At 38.4% G+C, this 17,904-nt stretch overlaps 1 protein-coding gene across 3 annotated transcripts in view; it reads left to right on the forward strand.

Moving 5' to 3' along the window:
* The window catches only part of HAPLN1 (hyaluronan and proteoglycan link protein 1), a 100,010-nt gene that overhangs the window by 71,611 nt on the left and 10,495 nt on the right, over nt 1-17,904 (forward strand). For 2 of the 3 annotated variants that reach the window (XM_072606211.1, XM_072606209.1), the window contains exon 3: nt 9,581-9,952. In XM_072606211.1, the coding sequence (XP_072462312.1) occupies nt 9,581-9,952 (372 nt within the window). The remainder of the gene's footprint in view (nt 1-9,580; nt 9,953-17,904) is intronic. The other variant, XM_072606210.1, reaches the window with a different exon arrangement.

Genomic DNA, 17,904 nt, shown 5'->3' on the forward strand with positions numbered 1-17,904 from the left:
AATGAGGTTTGAGGCTGCAAAGATTCCTAGAAATCCCTTCCTGTTTTAATAATCTGGCTTCATGGAGTCACATTTTTGTCTAAGACAGTTAGAGAAAAAGCTCCAGCAAAGATGTGACCTCTTCCTATAAAGAATTGCAGAAATAACCCTGACTGCCTACTTCCTGATTTGTTGTTATTATTTCAATTCAGTCTTGTCCAACTCTCCATGACCCCATTTGGAGTTTTCTTGGAAAAGATCCTGGAGTGCTTTGCCATTTCCTTCCCTAGCTCATTTTACGGAGGAGGAAACTGAGGCAAACAGGGATAAGTGACTTGCCCAGGGTCACACAGTTGATGTGTCTGAGGACAAATTTGAACTCAGGGTGCTCTATCCATTGAGCAATTTATCTGTTTCCTGATAATTATCAAGTAAATACCTCACTTATTATTAGGGTATGGTCTCTGCAGACTCAGGCTTACTTATAACCCCACTAAAGAACATTTTCAAATAATTAAGTCGTGTGTCATTAATTAGAGCTTAATGATGAAGCACAACTCAGTTAATATTTAGGCTCCTCTGTCCTCTCTGAAATACACTTCTATCACTAAGCTAATTCAAGGGGGGAAACATTGATATTAAGAATCTAACGTGCCCCATTAGGGAAACAGACAGTTGTGTAATTCATTTGGCTATAAAGAGATCCTTTTCATATGTTCTTGACATTTATCAGGCCACTTATAACCTGACTGTATTTTCTTATAAGCCTGACAGATTGATTAAATGATTTTATATTAAGCTCTATCCTCCGGAGATGCTGACTGGTTTGACTAGTTATTGTCCACAAATGTTCTAAGAGCTCTCCGAAGTGGTGTGGCCAAAGAAATCTTTTCCTATCACTACTTTAAGGATACATACAACACGTCATTTAATATAGTCTAACTTATCCAGCTGGACTACAGGATGTGACAAGGAACCAGGAAGCTTGCCTTCGTCTCTGTTTCTGGTTGTCTGGAAAATGTTTCCAGCAGACTAAAAGTGTCACCAAAGTGGCCACAGAATGATAGATTGCTAACAAACCCAGCTACCGAAACTGATAGCTACCTGCTCTGAAGAAAACTGTAGTCATGTGTTCACCTCTACCAGGGAAATCCCAAAGATTTTTTTTAAAGCAGCACAGAAATATCATCTTTCACCAGATTTTCCGCATGATATGAAAAGAAAACTGAATAAAGACCAAGTACTTCAGAATAGAAATGACACTAAATGTGCTTGGTAAATGTCTGCTGATTGATTGATTGAACTATTGACCATGTAAGGAGAGGGAAAGGACAGATGTGAAACTTGGAAAACAGCAAATTTGGCAACTGCTTGAATATGTTAGATGAGGGAGAATGAGGGATTAAGGATAACAACCGTTGTTGTTGAGCAATTTCAGTTGTGTCCAACTCTTCATGATCCTTTTCGGAGTTTCCTTAGCAAAGATAATGGAGTGATTTAACATTTCCTTCTCCAGCTCGTTTTCAGATAAGAAACCTGAGGCAAAAAGGGTTAAGTGACTTGCCCAGGGTCACACAGCTAGTAAGTATCTGAGGGCAGATTTGAAGTTGGGAAGATGAGTCTTCCTGACTCCAGGTGCTCTATCCACTGTACCACTTCACTGCTCTTTCAGGAACAAAAATAATTATCAATTCAATGATGCTTTTAGGATTTGCAAAGAACTTTACAAATATGACCTCATTTTATCCTCACAATAACCTCAAGAGGTAGATGTTCTGTTTCAAAGATGAGGATATTAATAGATAAGGAAACTGAGACAGAGACAGCTTAAGTGACTTGCCCAGGGTCATAAAGCTAGTAAATATTTGAGGCTAGATTTGAACTCAGATGTTGACTGACTCCAAGTTCAGCACTAGATGTACTATGCACCCAGTTAAAGTGTATAATATCAAGGTTATGAGTTTGGAAATATGATAGGAACTTTGACAGAAATAGGAAATTTGGAAGTGGGTTAAGTAGGGAAAGGATAATGAGTTCAGTTTTGTACGTTGAGTTTGAAATGTATAAGACATCAGGCTGAAGAGCCAAATAAATAACTGAATTCAACACTTTCAAAATATGAGATTTGAATGTGGTAAAACAGCCTGTCTACTTTCTCATTCAGCCTCACCTACAATCTAAGTTTCAGTCTATAGTTTAAGTTTAAATAGTAGCTATCACACTAGCCTACCAGCTCAAATATACTTAGTTCTACCAAGGTGGAAGCAGTTTGTCCAAGAACCTGCTTGATGGAAAACTGAAGCTGATAACAGTGAGCAAGGGGAGGCAAGAGACATGTTACCCTGAAGGCCAGCTTGCTGCAACCCCACCTAGATGACTTATGGGAAGTAGCAATAGTACAAAGACTCTACTGAAGCAACAAAGGCCAAACTGTCCTCTCTGAGCCAAGGTATGTCAGTCAGTGAGCCAGAGAGAGACTGAACTATTCATGGTGACGGCCTCTAAATGTAGGGGCTTTCATGCCAGATCAGAAGAAAACCTTCATGAGTCATTTATTTTTGCACAAATGAATAACAGGTAATTGTTCCATCATTAGTGTAAACTTTAAAAGCTTTAAGCTTTTTTAAAGTTGATTTGGTGTTAACATGTTCATTAATAGAACAGTAGGTCTAATCTTTAAGTATATTCTCCAACGACACCCAAAATATGCCATTACACTCCCTTGGATTTAGAAATGAGCACATCCTTACCTCGTAGCAACAATTCCCAAATGCCAATTCCTCTGGTACAGTAGAGGGATTCTTGTAAAACAAAAGCATTTAACATAAAAGTGTAGAGACTTCACTTTTTAACTACTTAAAATCTTCTTGTCTTCTACTAAAGTCATTAAATACTTATGGAGCACCAAACTACAAAAAAGCACTGTGTGAGTCAATGGTAGCTGGGACGTTCAAAGATAGGTAACACATGAGTTTGCGGGAAGACTTATAACAAAGGCCCATGGATTGCTCTAGTAAAAGGCAGGATGTATAATAGAGTTCCATCTAAAAGATAGGTGGCATTTGAAAATTGTTTTCATTTATTATTGTTCAATCATTTGTCACTCACACACCACTCTTCATGACCCCATCTGGAGTTTTCTTGGCAAAGATACTGGAGTGGTTTGCCATTTCCTTCTCCAATTCATTTTACAGATGAGGAAACTGAGGCAAACAGAGTTAAGTGACTTGCCCAGGGTCACACAGCTAGTAAGTGAGGCCAGATTGGAACTCAGGAAGACTCCCAGCCCAGCACTCTATTTACCACACCACCTAGCTGACCCATTTGGGGTTCTTTTAAACAAGGGAAGTCTACTTCAAAAGTCAGATTGAAAAAATTCCAAGACTAGTAAAGGTACTAATTGTCAACATAAACCAAGTTATGTAAGCAACAACACCGATTTGGTGGCTATTTGCTGATAGGCCAGAAGCTTGGAGCACAACAGTTAGTGCAGAAGGGGAGCTACTAAATTGGGAGAGAGGTTAAGAGAGGAGAGTCAGGAGAGTTTTACAAAGACCAGGGACACTGTAATTCAGCCTGTCTCTTACCTCCTTGTCACTTAAGAGCTGGGTCGATCCAGGACATGTCAATGAGGTTTCTGCGTATCAGACAAGAAAGCAGTCAACACTAATGACAGTTATTTAGAACAATTTCCAGATCCTTTTTAAGATTCAAATTTCAACTTTTATGCAGCTATTCCTTCTCCTGACACTGTGTGTTGTGTGTCTGTGTCTGTCTGTGTGTGTGTGTGTGTGTGTGTGTGTGTGTCTTTTATTAAAACATCACGATTTGCTTAGGGTAGTGATGGTGGCCCAAGACTTTTCTTCATTTGTCTGAGGTCATGAGTAAGTTCTGATTGAAAAATCCCGGAACAGGCAGAATAGATGTACCTCAGTGCTCTTTCCACATTGTTTAAAGGCCTCACATCTAAATCAGCTAAAAAGCAGCTGTTTGGCTCCAAGTTATTCCAAATTTATTTCTTTCACTATTTACTAAAGCAAATTCATTTGTGTTCTCCATATTTTACAGGAGTTTTTAAAATGATAATGAGAACCAGAGTGGTTCAGTGGGTTTACATCAGTGTTCTCACCATGCCCAGCTTGCTCCCCCTGGAGAAAATCATGGTCTCTGTAGGATATCCCATCTTTTAAGTCTCAGTCATCAACCACCGCCAATAGTAATAGCTGACTTTGTCTTCAGAAGCCATAATGGTGTCTTCCCTTGTTTCCTCTCCAGACGTTTTTAAGGTGCTGTGTAGTTTTCCAGGTAATTTGTAATCTCAGTGGCCTTTCTGGTCACAGTTATGATAAGGTATTATTCCAGTGTCTGTATGCATTATTTGGCACTGGAAGGGAAATGTGGAAAGCATCCACCTGGATCACAGTTAGTTTACATTTTGTAACTTTAAAGGGAAATTTAATCATTCTCTTCTCTAGCATAAAGGTTGATTTTGCTTTTCACACTTCAAGGGTTTTATAACCATCCTATTGATCCAACCATTTTTATTTGAACATTTAAATCAAATTCATCTCGTTATCTTTATGACTGATAGTAGATTAAGGTGGTATTCCTCCTGGGTAGATTTTCATTTCAACAAATACTGCAACTCCTGGATGTGCATTGTGACTTATCACAAAAGGAGGAAGTCTTAGGAGAAGAATTTCAAGTACTGTGGTGGGCAGATTACATGCCCCAGCTACCTTTGCCCAGGCTGACCCCTCTTCACATTTTGAGGAATCTATTTTGAAAGTCTTTGAAGCTGTATCCACATCATTCATTATAAATGTCTGGGGGACTTGGGGTGCCCTTTGGAACTATCCAGCATCAATACCAAAATCCCAGACCTCCAACTATGTGTGTATATCTGTATATATGTGTGTATGTATGTATGGTTCTATACCTATAGGTATATATGAAACTTGATTCAATTTTTTAACTTCATGAGAACATTATACTTTCTCACCACAAATGTAGAAGCAAAAGAGTACCATGTGATATCTGTTTTTCCTTTCTCAGAACAAGAAATATACGGAGGTAGAACCTCCAAAAGGGCACTTAGTCACTTCTAGAATACTGTAAACAATAAAAAAATCCTCCTTGATTTTGCCACAGAAAAAATTAGATGTCTCAGTCTCTTGCAATAATGTGCCTTGTTTACTTAAGGTTATTTATTTATCATTCCTTATAAATAAAACATCGATACTTTTTAGCTAGACCAGGCCATGCTTTTATTACTCAACTCCTACACTGATTTTTCCAGACCTCTGTATGCTCTTTTTTTCACTTGATGTACGTTTACTATCCCCACGGGGGCACAGTTTGGGGTTAGGGTGAGGGGGCTCTCTCTGGAAGGCTGGAATAGGTACAAAGCCCCTGCTCAAAGTCAGACTAAGCTACCAAGAAACTCCCCAAGAAGATTAGGAAGTGAGTGGGTTTGTGTAATTGACCCCTGAACCTCACAAAGAAAACCAAATAGCTGCTAAGGTTATTTTGTAGACAAGCTACTACTTAGGGAATATTTGCTGAGAAAACATCTCCTTTGAAGGAATTCTAATTACTTTTTCAAGGGTGCATATGTAGTCTTGTGACTTTTTTGTGCAGGAAAAGTCGGTATATCCTGTCCATCTATCCATCTCTCTTGTTCAAACACCACCCATTCACCAAGGCCCCAGCTCAGCAGATGATTTCATGACTCCTACTATGCCAAAGTTTACCAAAAAAAAGTTTACATCTGTGTCTTATCCATAGGCAGCCGCTGTAGTTACTATTATCACTTTTTTTTGCAGATCAGGAAATAGGAACTCAGACAGTAGAACTGTTTAATCAGTGATCATACAACAAGTAAGCAAGTGTCAGAGGCGGAATTCGGACTCGGGTCTCTCATAACTGAGTTCTTGTGGCAATTTGTCCCTTCTTGGCTCTTCCATGACCTGTTTGGTACCATAGTTATTGGTGCATGTGCCTTCTCTCTCCTCAGACTGTGTCTGGTACCTTTGCCTTTGTACCTAGAGTCTCTTCACATACTTAAGTACTTGATAAATATTTGAATGAATGAAGAGTCCTCTCTAACACTCAGGTAACTGAATGACCAGTTTAGTTTTACCAAAGATGTACTGCCTGCCTATTTTCAAGAGGTATTGATATGGTGTCTAGTTAAAATAATGGGGCAGCTAGGTGGTGCAGTGGATAGAGCACCATTGCAAGAGTCAGGAGGACCTGAGTTCAAATCTTACCTCAGACACTTGGCAATCACTAGCTGTGTGACCTTGGGCAAGTCACTTAACCCCAATTGCCTCATCTTGGGTCATCTCCAGTCATCCTGATGAATATCTGGTCACTGGATTCAGATGGCTCTGGACAAGAAATGAGGCTGGTGACCTGCATAACCCTCCCTCACTCAAAACAAAATCAAGTGCAAGTCATGTCATTATTTCTCTGATGGAATGGTCTTCTTCAGCAACGAAGGACAAACACACAGTTAAAATAATGCAAGGTAAGGTATTCAGAGATAAAATGAAACATGTGAAGGAGACCCTTGAGAAATTCATATAGCTGGGCACTGAATTTGATTCTAAATTAGATGATTAAGAAGAAAATTATAAAATTGACCATTCTATGACTTGGTATCCTGTTTATATTCAATTTCTGGCAGGAGTAGAAAGTAGTCCCCCAATCCTTCTGAGAGCAGAAATATTTCCAAAGCATGAAGTGAAAAGGAATTTGCTCCAAAGAACTGAAATCTTGGCAACAGGGCACACCTCTTCCACCCCATGGTTGGTTTCTTCTCTGCACCAACAGGTATCCCCACTCTACTTCATGGTGCACTCCAGCCTCAATTCTATGTAGCTGCCCTCAGGACAGCCATATGTGGTCCTCCTAGGAGACACAGCAGTTTGACCCTCACCCCCATAGGAAGTGGAAAAGAAAGTGGACCCCAGAAGAAGACTAGCCTTCACATAACATCACTCTGCTAGGGCCCACCTTCTTCTTCATTTCCCCAGGGGTGAGAAATGAACCCCATACAACTGTACCAATATTCACATTGTTCTCTGCATAGCCATCACTCACACTTTTTTTACTACAGGTGAAAGTGTTGTCAGAGCAAAAAATACATAATTCACAGTACCTACCCCTACCCCTCCTTATTGTCACTATTAGGAATGGTAGAAGTATAATGAAGAGGTAGATGAGGGAGAAAGAGACAAAAAGAAGTCCAAGAAGAAAGTGGCCAGATGATTTCAGTCATGTACTGAATGAAAGAAGGTTGAATCTGGAGTCAGAAAACCTGGGTTTAAATTCTGACTCTGCCATTCACTCCTCCTGTGACCTTGGTCAAAGGTCGCTTAGCTTGATTGGGCCTCAGCTTCCTAATTTGCAGAAGAAGAGGGTTGGTCTATATGACCTCAAAGGTCACTTCCATCTCTAAGGCTATGATACCTTCCTCTGAATACTCACTGATATCCTCAGTGACTTTGGGCACTGAGGTCAAAGGACTGCTAATATGTGAAATGCAGCACTGGGATGTGTTTTATTTTGTTCTGTGTGTGTTCTGCCTGGTATAGGAATAATATTACACCTAGTATATAGAAATATGTTTCATTTTTTTTAAGTAAGTCACAGGTGTACAATTAAATAGTCTTCCTTCAAGAACTCTCTGAAGGAGAAAGTCTGCCACTTTGTAGTATTTCTGGTTTCTTAAGTGAGTCACTGCTAAGCATTCCTCAAGAGCTCTAATGACCTAAAGACATCAAGGACAATGGCAGCTGTGACTGAAAGTGAGCCTTGTGGGCTTTAGAAAGCTTTTGGGGAACAAAGGAAGACAGCTTTCTCATTTACATACCTTGGGCATCCTCAAGGGGCTTTCTCAAGGTCAAAGCACATTCTCTAGTCCTGCTCACCAGAGGAAAGCCCAGGGCAGGCCAGGATCTAAAGACAGCAGCCGCTGCCTCTTCAGAAAACTGCAGATCTGCTGATGTTGCAGACTGCAGAATGGTGAGTCTCTTTTGAAGGCAGTTAAGACCTTGAACCAAGGATGCATGAATGAAAACAAGGGGAATGAAAACAAGAGAGAATCAAGATTGGATGACTCTAAAAATTGGCAACTGTCCGAAGATTAAAGATTAGAGGGAAGGAAAGAGTGTATCAGGGAATACAGAAACCCAGACATGAGTTTAGTTTTGCATAGACTCTGTCATCAAATTTGAGAAACTCATTTTGTACTTTCTAAATATCTGGTCCAAGTCATTCATTTTAAATAGAATTCTGGGGCTGATACTTGGCATTCCTGTGCAAAGAAATACATGTGGTATGTCTTGCAAAGTTCTGAAAGTTTGTACCTGACTGTGAGTGACAGTGATGTGACAATGAACTCTTTGAGTCCTTAGGTCAGCGTGCCATTATGAAAACAAGTCTTAACATTTCACACTTTTGCTAAATACCTCACAAAATTGTACTAGAGATCCTGTTCGGAGGAAAAGGGTTAGCGTGTTTTTCTTGAAGTTTTCTCGCTTACTTTTAACAGTTCCTTAGCCCTGACCCACCTGTTTTCCCTACTTCTTTGTAATAGCCTCACATTTTTGATATTGAAAATTTAAGAAAACAAAAAGTAAAATGAGTTGAACCTATATAACTTTCAAGCTACATGATTTTAGAATCTTAAGTGTTATTTTATTCTTAATATCCAAGATTCCTTACAGTACACATATGAAGTAAATATTAGCTACATGTATGTATACAGTTTTCTATGAGCAAAAGGAGTCTCAATAAATATATCCTTCTATATGCCTTATTTATGCTGTAGGAAGTATAACGTGAGCCTGTGTGCTAGGTGCAAGGAACATAAAGTTGAAGAAAATACAGTCCCTGCCCTCAAGAGCTAATCACATGCATGTAACACAAGTACAGCATATTCATAAATAGGTGTGCAATCCCCTCCTCATTCTACTTCTTCCTCTTAAAGTGAATCATAAGCTTATGTCTTGGACCTGCCTCTTTATTTTCTTGAGTTTGACATGTCTGCCAAGTCTTTATTGCTGAGGGAGGATATAAACGAATAGCCGGGGAAGGAATTGGCCCAGAAAGGGAAGTGAACCAGAATGAGACTAAGGTACAAAAAATTGAGAAACAACATGGTACAGAACCCTGGACACAGAGATGAAGGACTGATTTCTAATTTGGGATCTCCTCTTTCCTGCCTATGGTGACCTTGAACAATCACTTTACTTCTCTGGGGTTCTATTTCCTCATCTTTAAATTGATAGGACTGGACAAGGTGACCTCTTAGATCCCTTTGAGCTCTACATTTATGAACCAGTGATGCTATAAGATTGATGAGTCTGTAAGCTCCATAAAGAAAAGGACTGTGTATTATCCAAACTTTCTCCATCCCTCAATGGACTGTGTGCAATTTCCTAACTGAATTGAATGAGTGACTCTCGCTTACAATTTAGAGGCTGCGCATCCAAACCTGTCTTTTGTTTAGTATTTGGCAAGCCAAATTCCATTTTACAAAAGTGAAACAATGGATTAATGAGTTACTTTGTTTCTTTCTTTTTAATCACAGCAGAAAATGGCCCCCGTCTGCTGGTGGAAGCAGAACAGGCAAAAGTCTTCTCACACCGGGGTGGCAACGTCACACTGCCATGTAAATTTTACCGAGACCCCTCAACTATTGGCTCAGGAACCCACAAAATCCGAGTCAAGTGGACCAAGCTCACTTCAGATTACCTCAAGGAAATAGATGTTTTTGTTTCCATGGGATACCACAAGAAAACGTATGGCACCTACCAGGGGAGAGTATTTCTGAATAGAGGCAGTGACAATGATGCCTCCCTGGTAATCACTGATATCACCCTGGAGGATTATGGGAGATACAAATGTGAGGTGATTGAAGGATTGGAAGACGACACAGCAGTTGTAGCCTTGGATCTACAAGGTACGTAGCCATCTAGTCTGTGAGAAACAGGAATGCTAATAAGCCAGCAGTTTTCTTTTCCCCAACATAATAATGACTAATGGTTGCCATGGTGATAACATCTAACCCTGAAATCCTTGCTTAGCATGGGTTCTTATTTTTCAGTCAGCCTATAATTCCATTTTTTCGAGTTTGAGATGTTCGCACAATTGATGTGCACATAATAGAGGCTATTTGTAACCAGGAGAAACGTGCAATGGAATTGAATTAGTGATATTCCGAATCAGTTTCATGTTATTTTAAAATTTAAATCCCATTTCACAGTTATTGAGAAATTTAGATCGAATAGTCTTTAGGCAAGATCCTAAAATTAACTCTGAGTCTCAGAATAATGGCAATTTTTTTTTTTAGCAAACATCTGCTAACATAAATGCATGTTAATTTTATTCTATAAAATGGTTGTGAAACTAATTTAACAATTAAGTAGCCTCTGGATTTATTTTGACCTTTTGTAGAAAAAGGTAATTAGAAAACTGGTCCAGAATCTTAACTATGAATTATCCATTTTAAATATTTTTATTTATTTTAGTAATAAATAACAAATAATAATAAGAATAATTTTTGACAGCATTTTCTATATCAAATTTGACCCATAAACTTTCGGATGTGCATTTGGAAAGAAGCTTTTGCAAAGGCATACATGACTTTTGGACAAAAACAGACAAAACAAAAGCACAGTTTGTCTAATAGCAGGGCATTGAAGATTTTTGTCTCATTTATTGTGTTCCATTGTACATATAGGAGTTTCTTCTAGTTACATATATCATGTGCAATCAAATCATAGAATTTTAAAATTCTATTAAGTTATAAAATTCCCCACTCACCCACTCCCCCAAAATCCCCACTACAACCTAGTTCATACAAGTTGTAAATAATAGTTTTGTAGTTTCACACACAATCATCTCGAGGGCAGCTACGTGGTGCAGTGGATAGAGCACCAGTGCAGGAAACAGGAGGACCTGAGTTCAAATCTCACCTCAGACAACACACATTAGCTGTGTGACCTTGGGCAAGTCACTTAACCCCAATTGCCTCATCCTGGGTCATCTCCAGTCATCCTGATGCATATCTGGTCACTGAATTCAGATGGCTCTCTGGAGGAGAAGTGAGGCTGGTGACCTGCACAGCCCTCCCTCACTCAAAAAGAAACAAAGTCAAGTGCAAGTCATGTCATTATTTCTCTGATGGCATGGTCTTCTTCAGCAACAAAGGACAAACACACAATCATCTTATTTTCCCCTATTCTACTATGTTATGAAAAGACTTGTTTTATTTCTTAAGTTTTAAATAAATAAATAATTTTTTTTAAAAAAGAGATTACCTTTAAAGAAGAAACTGAAATATAAAAAAAGAAGAAAGAAAAACAGCAGGGAAGAGGAAACTCTGGTAGACCCTTTCACATCTGGATAGTCTGAAATGTTAGGAAGATTATTTTCCCCTAGAAATCAAGACTGAAGTAAAATCTTTGCAACTTCTACTTTTGCCCCTGATTCTGGTGCCACACAAAATAAGCCCAATTCTTCTCCCATGTCAGCCTTTCATTCCCAAACCCCCCACCCCCAACCTTCCCTTCTCCAGATCAAACATCCCCAGATTCTTTAATTAATTTTATGATAACAAGGATCTTAAGTTGTTTATTATCATAGATCCCGAGGACCTTCTCCAGAGTATGCTAAAGATAGTGTACCTAGATTTTAGTCCAGCACTATCTCATGCTAATTTTCTGAAACAGAGAGATATAGGCCAGAGGATAATATAAGAATGTGCTCAAATATCAAGTGAGAAAACAACACTCTAGATTTCATTTGTTGAAGGAAAAATAATGGGACTATCATGTCCCCATTCACAGGACCTCTACACCTCCTAAGGCTGCCTAAGATTACATTAACTACTTAGTTTGCTATTTCTCTTAGGTACTGGGGACAGCTAGATGGCACCATGGAGAGTGTGCCAGGACTGAATTCAGAAAAACTCAATTTCATGAGTACAAATCTGATCTTCGACTAGCTATGTGACCCTAGGCAAGTCACTTCACCCTCTTTACCTCAGTTTCCTCTTCTGTAAAATGAGCTGGAGAAGGAAATGGCAAACTACTCCAGTATATCTGCCAAGAAAACCCCAAATGAGGTCGCAGAGAGTCAGACACAATGGAAAAATGACTTGGACAATGGAAAAACAAATCCCACCATTGTCACAATCTAGATCATTTTTGCAAATTAACTCCTGTCTACCTGTGCCTCCCTTATCTTAAATCTGTGAAGTCAATTTCTTCAACCCAAGTCCAAAACTTTACATTTATCTCTTTTTGATTCTGTTGTTAGTTTCATCCCAATTTTCTGACCTGTCAGGATGTTGTTGGATCTTTAATCCATCATCTAGTATAAGTTTTATTGTTCAGTCGTTTCAGTAGCGCCTGACTCTCCATGACCCCATTTGGGGTTTTCTTGCAAGGATACTGGAATAGTTTGCTATTTCCTTCTCTAGCTGACTTTATAAACAAGGAAACTGATGCAAACTGGGCTACATAGCTTTGTGTCATATGAGAAAAACTAGTAATGAATGGCACTCTGACCCAGTAAAGAGTGAACTGATGAGCTCAGGAAGAAAAGATTCAAGTCTTGCCTCTGAAATGCATCCTGGATGTGTGACCCTGGGCAAGTCACTATGCAACTCACTGCCCCAAGGAGGTGATAATCAGCATTGCTCCTCACTGTGTATTTCCTTCCCCAAGGAAATTACAAGTTTTATTCTCCACTCTCCCCCCTCAACACATGCAAAAAAATAATGTTGTTCATATTAATTTGCTTCTGTATTACTTTCCTTTTTATCTCTTGTCCTAAATGCTTAATTCCTGATTAGATGTGACCTCCTTTCCTTGGTGGTTTTTGTTTGTTTGTTTCTTTTGGTTTTTGGTTTTCTTGAACATTAAGAAATCCCCATTCACAAGTGCTCGTCAATTTCCCTATGTTTGTATTTGCAGGATGTGTGTAGGGACCAGTAGCTGGCTTAGTTAAGAGAATTTCATGAAAGTCAAGGACCATTCATTATTTATTCATCAATTCAACCGGTATTTATCAAACACCTACTATGTGTCCATCATTGTGATGAAGGTTAGAAGCAAAAGCTTAAGACAGTGGGTGTATCTCCTTAAGGCACTTGGGATCCAGTTGGGAGATAAGATTAATGAAGAAGTAGAAAATTAGCAATATGTTAGAGCAATAATTAAAATGTTTTTTAACTGTGTAGAACAGAGAGTAATTGCTAGAAGATTTCAGAGAAGGGAAGAGATCGATGTAGGCTGGGGTGATTAAAGAAGACTTAATAGAAGAGATAGGTATTGAATTGGGCCCTAAAGGATGGATAAAACTTAAATAGGTGAAAAGGAGATGAGAGGGAAGATTTTCCAATAGGAGAGATCAGCATGAAAAATCTCAGAAGTGCGCAGCCGCAAAGCATGTTCCAGGGAGAATGAGGAAAATTCTCTGGGTTTAGCAGAAGATTCATGAGAGAGACCAATGGCAGTCAAGTTTAAAGGGAAGGAAAAGGAGAATGGCATTTGTTAGGCACCTACTACATGCCTGGCACTATGCTAAGCCCCTTTACAAACATCCCATTTGACCTTCACAACAACCCTGTGTGGTTTTTCAGACATTTTTCAGTCATGTCTAACTCTTTGTGACTTCATTTGGAATTTTCTTGGCAAAGATACTGAAGTGGTTTGACTTTTTCCTTCTCCACTGTATTAAGGCAGACAGGTTAAGTGACTTGCCCTAGGTCCCACAGTTAGTAAGTGTCTGAGGTTGGATTTGAATTCAAGTTTCCTCAGACCCAGTGCTCTAGCCACTGAACCACCTAGCTGCCCTAATAATCCTGTGAGGTAGGTGCTATTATTATCCTCATTTCATAGTTGAGGAAATAGAGGCAAATAGAAATGAAGTGACTTGTCCAGGGTCACACAGCTACTTAAGAATCTGAGGCCAAATCTGAATCACTCTCTTGCTAATTCTGATATTTATATTGCTATAGAAGCTATGCAAAGAGTATACATCATCTCATTTGATCCTCACAGTGACCCTGTGAGGTACCACAGATATCAAAGATTTGCAGAGAAGGAAATTGATCTACAGAGAGATTAAGTAAAAACAAAACAAAAATTTACTACAAAGGACAGAAAAGTAAAAAAAAAACAAATTCACTTCTTGTTTCTGACCAGTCTTCACTCTAGTATCTAGCACCTTCATTAAGTATGTCATGATAGGACAGTCATCAGCTCTCATTTAAGAGAGAAACACTGATTCTAGAGCAAGCAGAAATATGATGTCAATATATCATTCTGCCTCTCTTAATTTAATGTCAGACATCAACATTACCCAGAAGTTTCACCAGTTCTGTGACATAATTAAAATATTCTAAATCCAGAATGGGCTAAATTGTTCCATTAGATTACGTAGGAACTACCCCTGGTATTGATAGGTAGCCTAAATAATAAGATTATTAATTACCTAGAAACTGTCTCCTGGGTTTATCATTCATCTCAGGAGGAAAATTTCCATAATTGTGGCTTTCCCAAAATGTTTATGCTCTGTACTTTCTCTCTCTACTCCCAATTTCATCAATCTTTCAACGTATTTATTGAGAAGTTACTATGTATTGAGTACCATGCTAAGTGTTAGGGGTATTAACTTTATGTAGTTCCTGTCCTCCAGAGGATTATAATCTCTTCCTTCTAGAAATGCTATCTTTCTTTCATCATTAAGATCCACTGAAATCTGTGTATGCATTAAGGCACAAAAGTCCTCCACATGTCTATTTGTTAGAGTTTTCCAAATAGTCAGTTTTAAGTTTAAGTTCAGGGAATGAGGTTAAAGTTTAACTCGAGTAGCAAATCGGTTTTTGATAACTGTCAGAATATGCTGTGCTGTTTAAGATAGACACTGAACAAATACTCTCCTCCTTCCCTCTCTTGCCACCAAAAAAAGACAGAAAATAGGTTAAAAACACAGAATTTTGATACCAGTCAAGTTATAAAAGTTCTTAATCTGTTTTGTGTCATGCATCCAAGGGTGTCCAGGAGTCAGTTGGAACTAGCTCATGAAAGTGAATTGTTAAATTTTCAGCTCCAGCATTAATGTCACAGAAATCAGTAACCACAGACAAATCTGGACTTGGTTTGCTGTTTTGCTGATTTCTAGAGAGAGGATGAGTAAAGAAAAAGTGATGGAAAAAATGTTATTAATGCAGATTAAACTTAAAAGTATGTCATGTGGACATGGGTGGGTGGTTATTTTTTCCTTCAAAGACTGACTTTTAAACATTTATCAACATATTGCTACATAGGGTCCCTTTAGCAGTCTGGGGAAACCTATGGCTCCTTGTAAGGATAATGTTTTTAAATGCATAAAAATGTAGGATTTTAAAGGAAATTAATCATATTGAAATACAGTTATCAATTTTTTTAACAAGTTCATGGACCCCAGGTTGAGAATCTCTCCTCTAGTATTCCATTTGATGCAGAGTACTTAGTCTCTTGTAGTTGTGAACACCAATTCATCAGCTACTTTAAAATGTTCAGTGGAATGCTTTTGATTATATTTTGACTTCTAAGTAGAGTGGGAAAATGAGTCACATGCTTTTGGGAAAAAGGAATACACCCTTCTTTCCCATGCCTAAAAATTTGTCTTTTCTATTCCTTTTTTTCTCCCCCTCATTGCCACTAGAAGGAAACTATCCATGTCCTAATTTAGCTACAGGTAATTACAAGAATTTCCTCAGGAAGGTTCCTGACTAGATCGTGGTAGATGCTGACATCAGAGAAAGTAAACTGGCTGAGAGTCAAAAGTATGTAATTCTAGGAATGCCCCTGTCAGAAAGGAACAGCTGATCCCTACAATGTGTGCACCAAATGTGGGTCAGCCAGTGAAGTTGGTGGCTTAGGACAAAGAAGTTGGCCTTTGATTTGCTCAAATTGCTTCTTTTCACCATAGAAATTAAAACTTCCCTTTGTAGAATTACTAAATAATCACAATGAACAGATCACTGAAATGCCCTGTGGGTTTAAAATATATATATATATGTATATGTCTAAATCCATAATTTATTTTGCCTTTCACAAATTTATCACATGACATGTTTTTTTCAAAAGTGAAGAGGAAATGGAGGAAATCAAATTTGACACCATAAGAATCATATTTCAGAATCATTTGGATAAGGGCTAATCAAATCGAAATTCTCTTTATTTTTTCCTTCATGTGTTCAACAATTAATTGCCTACCTTGTAGGAAGCATGGTACAGGACACTGGGGGAAATAGAGAAAAATAAGATAGAGTCCCTGCTTTGAGGCATTTATATTCTAGTAGGGGAGTTAGCTCAGTGGATAGAGCTCTGGGCTTGCAGTCAGGAAGACCTGAGGTCAAATCTAGCTTCAGACACTTACTGACTGTACGGCACTAGGCAAATTACTTAAACTGTTTGTCTTAATCCATTGGAGAAGGAAATGACAAACCATTCCAGTTGTCAAGAAAACCCCATGGATAATATGGTGTACAAGGTCACAAAGGGTAGAATAAGAATCAACAACAACAAAAGGGGAAAGAAGACAGGTACAAAATGACTATAATATAAAATATATATATAGCCAGGAAATTTCTGTTTTATTTTTATGGAGAATATTTCTTGAGTACGACAACATTTTTACTCATCAAAGAAATAAAAACTAAGCTCCATTTTAAAGAAAAATTGATAAGTAAATTTTAAAAGTACACATTTTAAAAATGAGGCACAAAATATCAGAATTTTTTCAGATATTAACGTGTCCTTGGGTGTATCTGGCACATTTTGCATGAATAGGAAAGGTATGCTAACAGTGCTAGGAGAAATCATAGGAAGGAGAGTACCTTTCTGGCTTGGACAATCAAACAGGACTGCTTGTCAAGGAGAACACTGAAATTGGATTCTTATGCCATCAATTTACCCATTAAAGGATGGATAAGATACAGGAAGCTGATGATGACATGGGAGGTGGGCCAGGCACAGAGAATGACCCAAGCAAAGGTATAGTGTAGGTGTTTGGGTTTCCATGATCCATATCAGTAGAAAGTGACCAAGAAAGTTTCTTCAGAGAATCTAAGCCAGGATGTGTTCTCCAGAAATTAAGAAAGGTTTTCTTTGAAATAATGTCACATCCATTCTGTCATATCATTCCTGGGCCTGGTGGAAAATGGGAGTTAGCTCAAATACCTCTCTGAGGTATTCCTTTACAATACATGAGGTCAAAGAATCTCTCTATATAAACTAGTCATTTTTCTTTCCTTTGCTTCAGTCTTTTCAGATAAGGATCCAAAAGTTGTTAGGAGAACATTAAGGGATAGTGTCAGGAGAGTAACATTGCTAAGGGATAGGGAGAAAGGCCAACTACAGAACTGGCATTTTGGATGCCTGAATGCTGGAACTGAGTCAATATTAGACTGAACAGTCTTCCATCTTTCCATCTACTCCATCCCACCAGGGGACAGTGAGAACCAGGAGATCCTCTCTCTTCTTCTCTTGGCTTAAACTCAGCTTTCAGATTGCATATCCAAGAAGAGAGGGTAAGATCAGGAAGAAATCTTGGATCTAGGCCAACTGAATGAAACTGCCAACTAGATTGCCCTAGAGGGACAGATATGTCTTACAAGCCAATGTTATTAAAATTTCTTTCATATTCTTCCAGATCCACTCATTAAAATATATGTATATATGTGTAATTTTGCTTTTGTAGTAGTTATGCCTTTGATAAGTCTGCATTTGTCTCTAAAAGTATGTTTTTTTGTGAAATAGCATAGATGATATACTAACAAAATATTATCAACAGAATAAAAGTAGACTATATGTTGAAAAACATCTTCAATTATTTTAAGGGGAAGGATAAAGGCAT

This window comes from Notamacropus eugenii, chromosome 4 (genome assembly GCF_028372415.1).
Source record: "Notamacropus eugenii isolate mMacEug1 chromosome 4, mMacEug1.pri_v2, whole genome shotgun sequence".
NCBI classification, from domain to species: domain Eukaryota; kingdom Metazoa; phylum Chordata; class Mammalia; order Diprotodontia; family Macropodidae; genus Notamacropus; species Notamacropus eugenii.